At 39.0% G+C, this 7,520-nt stretch overlaps 1 protein-coding gene across 2 annotated transcripts in view; it reads right to left on the reverse strand.

Annotated features, from left to right (window-relative positions):
* STK31 (serine/threonine kinase 31) overlaps positions 1–146 on the reverse strand; it is an 81,789-nt gene extending 81,643 nt beyond the window's left edge. For both annotated transcript variants that reach the window (XM_032401218.1, XM_032401217.1), the window contains exon 1: positions 97–146. In XM_032401218.1, coding sequence (XP_032257109.1) covers positions 97–146 — 50 coding nt within the window. The remainder of the gene's footprint in view (positions 1–96) is intronic.
* Positions 147–7,520: the final 7,374 nt, after the last annotated feature.

The following is a 7,520-nucleotide window of genomic DNA, read 5'->3' on the forward strand; positions in this document are numbered from 1 at the left end:
CTCGCCCCATACTTGGGAGACTTAAACGGCAACCATGGGTAAAAGACGGTACTTGAAGCGGCCGCCATCGAACCTACCAAAATGACTACTACTGACCTCACACTTTCCGCCACAGAAGTTCTAGAAAAGTGCCCTCGGCCCCACATACTGGGCCCTCAGCCCTCCGCCTGCCACCGCCGGAGCCGTCAGCCCCCTGCCGCGCACGTGCAAAGACTTACCGCGCGCGCAGAGGCCGCTCAGTGTCTGCGCTGCGCTTGCGCGCACGGCGCTGCGCCATCACCCGTGCTTGCTGGGAGCCGCCGCTTCGTTCCCGTGGTCACAAAGCCTGGGGCCCTGGGCGGGGGCGCGGCGGGGCGGGGGGTGGAGCGCGCTGGGCGGGGCGCGCTGGGCGGGGCCACGCACGTGGAGAGCTTTGCACAGAGTCTGTGCAGGCGAGGGACTTCTGGGCCTCTTCGCACCTCACGAGCTGGCTTGATGGCAGCTTTAATTTACAAGGCTTCAAATTATGACGGAAGATAGTGGTTTGGATTTTATAGTCTTTACTAATTTGCTCACGCTGATTTCGATTTTAAAAGAGCCAAATTAGAACTATCCCCAACACTTGTTTTACAAGATGGAAAGTGAGTTCAGTAAATGAAAATGTAATTTTTAGATTAGTAGCTTTACAAGCATTTCTCAGCCCAACCTTGGCATCAGAGCCTTCTCATGTTGCAGTTTTTTCACGACACTAAGGGACAAAAAGTAATATAGCTTAGCTGTGCAGTTATATGCAGATCTTATACTTTGTGGCAAACCTTGCACAACAGTTGAAAATTATCTCCGTTCATTTTTAGCAGCTTGAAAAAACAAATTTTTTTTTTAGCAGCTTGATTAAGGTATGATTGACATGCAATAAACTGCAGGTACTAACATTGCATAATTTGATAAGTGAGCATATGTATACATCCTCACAAGGTAACAATCATTTCCTTCACACACCCCCCAAAGTTTCCTCATGCCCCTGTAAAATACTTGGCTTCCCCCACCTACCCCATATGACAGGTTCTGCTTTCCGTCACCCTAAAGTTTGAATTTTCTAGAATTTGATGTTAATGATACCATGCTGCAAGTACATTCTGATTTCTTTCATCAGCGTTAAGATTCATCCATTTTGTCATGTGTATCAACAGTTTATTGCTCCTTATTGCTGAGTACTATTCCATTGCATGAATATAACACAATTTATCTACCTTTTGATTAGACTTTTTTTTAACTTTTTTTTTTTTTTTTTTTTAGGTAGGCTCCATGCCCATCGTGGAGCCCAAAACCAGACTTGAACTCATGACCCTGAAATCAAGAGCTGAGATCAAGGGTTAGACAGTTAAGGGACTGAGCCGTCCAGGTGCCCCTTGGTAGACACTTAAGATTGTTTCCAGTTTGGGATTGTTTCAAATAAAGCTGCTATGAACAATCATGTGCAAATCTTTGTATGGGCATATGCTTTCATTTCTCCTGGGTTAATACCTAGGAGTAGAATGGTGGAGTGATATCGTTATGTGTTCAAATTTTTAAGAAACTGGTAGACAGGGTTGTGAGTTCAAATCCCACATTGGGTTCCACACTGGGTGTGGAGCCTACTTAAAAAAAAAAGAAAGAAAGAAAAGAGAAAGAAAAGAAACTGCTAGGCTGTTTTTACAAAGTAGATTTACTATTTTATATGTGCACATATAAAAGTTTAAGAGTTTTTTAAGAGTTCTAGTGGCTCCATATCCTCACCATCATTTTATATGTTCAATGTTTTTAAGCTCAGACATTTATGTACAATGGAATCTCCTTGTAGTTTTAATTTGTATTTCTCTGTTAACTAAAAATGTTGACCATCTTCTAGTGTTTATTTTCCACCCGGTACATCTTCTTAGATAAATTGTCTGTTCAAACTTGTTCCCATTTTTTAAATGAACTATTTTCTTACTAAGTTTTGCAGTTCGTTATACTGTGGATATAACTCCTTCAAATTTGCAAATATTTTCTCCCAGTTTGTAGCTTATCTGTTCATTCTCTGAAAATGGTATTTCAAAGAGCAGAAGTTCTTAATTTTTATGAAGTCCAATTTATAAGTTTTGTCTTTTATGGATCATGCTTATGTGTTGTATTTAAGGAATCACCAGAGGGGTGCCTGGGTGGCTCAGTTGGTTAAGTGACTGCCTTCGGCTCAGGTCATGATCCTGGAGTCCTGGGATCGAGTCCCACATCAGGCTGCCGGCTCAGTGGGGAGCCTACCTCTCCCTCGGACCCTCTCCCCTCTCATGCTGTTTCTCACTCTCTCTCTCAAATAAGTGAATAGAATCTTTAAAAAAAAAAAGAAAAGAAAAAAAGAAGAAATCACCAGCTAACCCAATTCACAAACGTTTTCTATATTTCCTTCTAGAAGTTTTATATGTTTAATTTAGGCTTTGTTTAGATCCATAATCCTTTTTGAGTTCACTTTTGTATAAGATGCAAAGCATGAATCAAAGTGTATATTTTTGCATTTGGACGGCTAGTTTTTCCAGCACCATTTGTTGAAAATGCTATTATTTTTCCATTGAATTGCCTTGACATCAGTGTCAAATATCAATTGACTGTATTTGTGTAGGACTATTTCTGGATTCTCTATTACACTGATCTATTTGCTTTCTTTAATCTTTCTTTAACCACATCATCTTGATTTCTGTAGTTTTATAATAAGTCTTAAAGATAGGTACTGAAAGACTTCCAATCTTATTCTTTTTCAAAATTGTTTTAGCTTTGCAATTCTGTTTGAATTTTAGAATTAACTTGTCAATGTCTACATACACACATGAAGTCTGCTGAGATTTTTATTGGAATTACATTGAATCTATACATCTGTTTGAAAATTGACATCTTAACAATATTGAGTCTTATGATCTATGAACATTGTATATATCCCCATTTATTTAGATATTCCTTTATTTGTCTGAGCATGTTTTGTATTTTTCAATATAAAAGTTTTGTACATCTTTTGTCTAATTTACCCCTAAGGATTTTTTATGCTATTGTAAATGGTATTATTTTCTTAATTTCAATTTCTAGTTGTTTTGTTGTGAGTATATAGAAATATAATTTTTGTACATTGATCTTATTTTCTGCATCCTTGCTAAATTCACTTATTATTTCTAGTGAGTTTCTTTTTTAATATATTTAATAGGATTATCTACATATATGATGTCATATGCAAATAAAGACTTTTACTTTTTTCTTTTCCAATCTGGGTATCTTTTATTTCTTTTATCTTTCTTTATTGCAGTGGCTAGAACCTCCAGTAGGTTGAATAGAAGTGCTGAGAGCAGTCATCCTTGCCAAGTTCGTAATCTTAGGAGGAAAGCATTTGGCTTTCGGCGTTAGATATGATGTTAACTGTGGGTTTTTAGTAAATACCCTTTATCAGATTGAAGAAATTACCTTAATTCTTAGTTTGCTGAGAGTTTTTATCTTGAATGTGTGTTAAATTTTGTCAAATACTCATACACCTATTGAAGTGATCATGTAGTTCTTTTTAGTTGGTTAATATGATGAATTACGTTAATTTTCAAATGTTAAGCCAAACTTCTATTCCTTGGATAACACCCACTCGATCATGATGTATTTCCTTTTTACATACTCTTGTATTATATTTGCTAAAATTGTTAAGAATGTTTGCATCTATGTTTGAGAGGAATTAATCTGAAACTTTCTTTTCTTGTTATGTCTTCATCTGGTTTTCATATTTGAGTAATGCTGCCCACATAGAGTAAGTTGTAAAGAATTCCCAACTTCAATTTTCTGGAAAAGGCTATATAGAATTAGTAATCTTTAATCCTTAAATATTTGATAAAATTTACAGTGCAGCCATTTGGGCCTGGAATTTTCTTTGTGGGAAAGTTATTATGTACAAATTAGTTTCTTTAATTGATATATGGGATAATAGTATACAATAATCAGGTTATCTATTTATTATTGAATGAGCTTAAGTTTTTGTATTTCAAGAAAATTTATCTATTTCCGTCTAAGTTGTAAAATTCATTGGCATGAAGTTATTTATAACATTCCCTTATTATCCATCTAATATCTGTAGAATATGTAGTGATGTCATCACTCTCATTCCTAACATTGATGATTTGTGTGTTCTCTTTCTATCCTTTGCTGATCAGTCTAGCTGTTACCAATTTACTGGTCTTCTCAAAAAACCAGTGTTTTGTTTTATTCATTTTCTCTATTGCATTTCTGTTCTCTATTTCTGCTCTGGTCTTTACTATTTCCTTTTTCCTATTTATTTTATTTGCCCTTCTTTCTCTGGTTCCTTAAGGTGAAAACTGAGGTCACTTATTTGTGATCTTTCTTCTTTTCTGATATAGGCATTTGGTGCTATAAATTTCCCTCTATGTACTGTTTTAGCTGAATCCCACAAATATTGTTATGTTTTCTTTTCATTCAATTAAAAGTACTTTGATTCCTTTATTTTTTTTTCTTTGACCCATGGATTATTTAGATATGTATTATATAACTTTGCAATTTTTGGAAATTTCCCAGATATCTGTTATTGATCTCTAATTTAATTCCATTGTGGTCAGAGGACATCATGATCTGAATCATCTTAAAAGTACTGAGACTTGGGGTGCCTGGGTGGCTCAGTTGGTTAAGCGCTGCCTTCAGCTCAGGTCATGATCCTGGAGTCCCGGGATCGAGTCCCACATCGGGCTCCCTGCTCAGCAGGGAGTCTGCTTCTCCCTCTGACCCTCCTCCCTCTCATGCTCTCTGTCTCTCATTGTCTCTCTCGCAAATAAATAAAATCTTAAAAAAAAAAAAAAAAAGTACTGAGACTTGTTTTGTGACCTAGAATATGGTCAGTCTTAGTAAATGTTACCTGTGCATTTTAAAAAAAAAGAATGGGTATTCGATTATTGGGTTGAGTGTCCTATAAATGTCAATTACACAAAGTTGGTTAATAGTTGTTCAAGTCTTCTAGAGCCTCACTGACTTTGGGCCTACATAACACTTTGGTCAAGGGAGGCCCCTGGGTCATTAACTCTGACCCAAGCCTGCAACATCTGAGAAGTATCTGGGGCATGAAGCAAGAGCTATCAATGTAGGTCCAAGGATTCTATCAGCTTCTAAGTATATCTATCCCAATTATGTATATTTAGTTACTTCAGAAATAAAGAGTGGGGCCACACCCATTATACCCACTGGGATGGACTTTGGTCAGGACTCCATTTATCACTGGGCTTGCATAAAACCAGAGGACCACAATTGTGTTTTGGGTCCTTTGGGATCCATATTAGCTCAGACCTTATATCCAAAAGTCCTTGGTTGAAAAATCTGAGTATTCTTCTTTCTCCACTGCATAGTTACCCTGGTAAATGGCTGCTCCTTTGGGGAAGGATCAAGGTGATGTTTATCATATATACTTGAGGACCCTTCCTCAAGGGATTCTGAGCTTTCCCTTCCGTCAGTGCCTGAGATCTGAAAACTAGTTGCTAGTAGTTATACAAGTGGATATACAAGTCAAGTAGCATCCTAATCAGCTGTCCTTCTATCTTGCCCTTTGGAACATCATGATCTTAAACTCCTTCACAGATCCATGCCTTGGTACCCATTAATTATGTTCATTGGGCATCTCACAGTTACGTTCCACAACTTGGCCTTCCACCTTTCTGTATCCCATCATCTACGCTGATATCAAAGAGCCCAGGATCATGGCAGCATCTGCTACCATCAATTCTAGCCTATAGAGGTCAGCCACAGCCACGCTTCTCAAAGTTGCCAGTACACTCTTCACCGTTACATTTTTTATTGCCTTACTTATGAGTGTCATCTGAGCCTTCCCAGGAAAAACACTCAAGTGGTAGCTTCTCAAGTTTCAAACAACAAATCCATTCTAACACTGCAACTTCCCTGAGCTTTATGACCCCTTCTTCAATACCATGCCAAATAAATTCTAGCATTTCCACCATATCTTCTAGATGCCATCCTAGCAGTATGTTAGGACCAAATCCAGATATCTAGGTATTAAAACCCAAGTCAGGAGTTTTAAGTGCTACCACGTTACTCTCTCCTATCAGGCCTTATATTCCATCCCTCTCCAACACCCTTGAGACCTACTCCCATGCATGTTTCCTGGGTTCCTGCCAATACATTTTAACCAGAACCCGCAGTTCATTCAGACTGTAACTTATCCTCCTATAGAAAGGACTGTATTTCTCCACTTAGGGTATGCTGAGACCGGATCCTAGTCTTCAGTATGGAGTTAAGGAGAGGTAGCAGGGGTGAGTCTTGAGGAGGACAAGTATCATCTTACAATGCAAGTGCCCCAGATAAATTCTTTGCAGGATCTCCAAGCAAGTGAAGGCTGCTCTCCATCAGCAAAGTAGAGGAGGGGAGACCATTTCTGTGGCTCAGAGAATCAAGGAAACATGAGGGTTCAAGATTCTGAGGCTCACCAACACAAATGTTCCCATCCTATGATTCAACATTACAATCTTTTCCTGTCAGCATGCTGACTGTTGGAGGAGATAATCGAGGCTGCGTCTTCAATTTCCTTTGCACCCTTGCCACCTTTACTATTTGGACTGGATTGTCAGCACATATTGCCAGCATTGACGATGAAATTTTCCTTAAAAGGTGCTATAGAGGTATTCTGGCTTTCACAGCATGGCTTGACTTAAATAGCTAAGAGGAACCTATGTCATTTTCTTTTTTCAAGGTTGTTAAAGCAGTTAACAATAACTAACCAACACTTTCATCTTTATAATTTCCATTAGTCCCATTCCACCGTAATGCCACAGCTACTATATAACCTAATACTTCACCTTCCACCCGCACTCTACCCAAATCCAGTACAGTAACCGTGACCCATCCACATGACAGGAGTTATCACTATGCCATTTACCACTAGCTATGGTCTTTATTGTCATCTGTCCAGTGAATGATCCAGTCACAGAATCGCATCCAGAGGGTTTGCTTCCTAAGGCCATTCCTGGTACCCATCTTGGCCTGGGTTTACCCACCACCCAAAAGCAAAGCCTAAGACAAATACTCACATACAGGTATTTATTTGAGAAGTAATCTGAGAGAACCTGAGGGATGAGAAAGGGAGAAATTAGCGAAAGCTAACGTGGTAAGAATGTATTACAAAGTTGGCCACTTCTATGGGTGACTGGTACTCAATCCCACGGGATTTTCTGAGGAAACTTATGAAAGACATCTCAGAATTCTCCTCCTAGCAGATGGGAGAGAGAGCATTTACCCTAAGTCAAGGGTGGTCCCAAGGTCATTAACTCCCCCATATCTTTCATACATCTGTGATGCAGAAGGGCTGCAGTAGGCATCCCAAGCCACACTGTCAGAGGATCCCTGGAGAAAAAAAAGCAAGGGAATCATATAATGTTCTCAAGATGAAATGCCATCAAATGGCTTCCATGAGAAGCTGTCAGAAGCCTGCCTGGGGCTTTCCCTCTCCCACAATACCTCGCGCTCTTCCTTTCCAACCAGGGCCCAGCAGA

This window comes from Phoca vitulina, unplaced genomic scaffold, assembly GCF_004348235.1.
Source record: "Phoca vitulina isolate PV1807 unplaced genomic scaffold, GSC_HSeal_1.0 scaffold4, whole genome shotgun sequence".
Taxonomy (NCBI): Eukaryota; Metazoa; Chordata; class Mammalia; order Carnivora; family Phocidae; genus Phoca; species Phoca vitulina.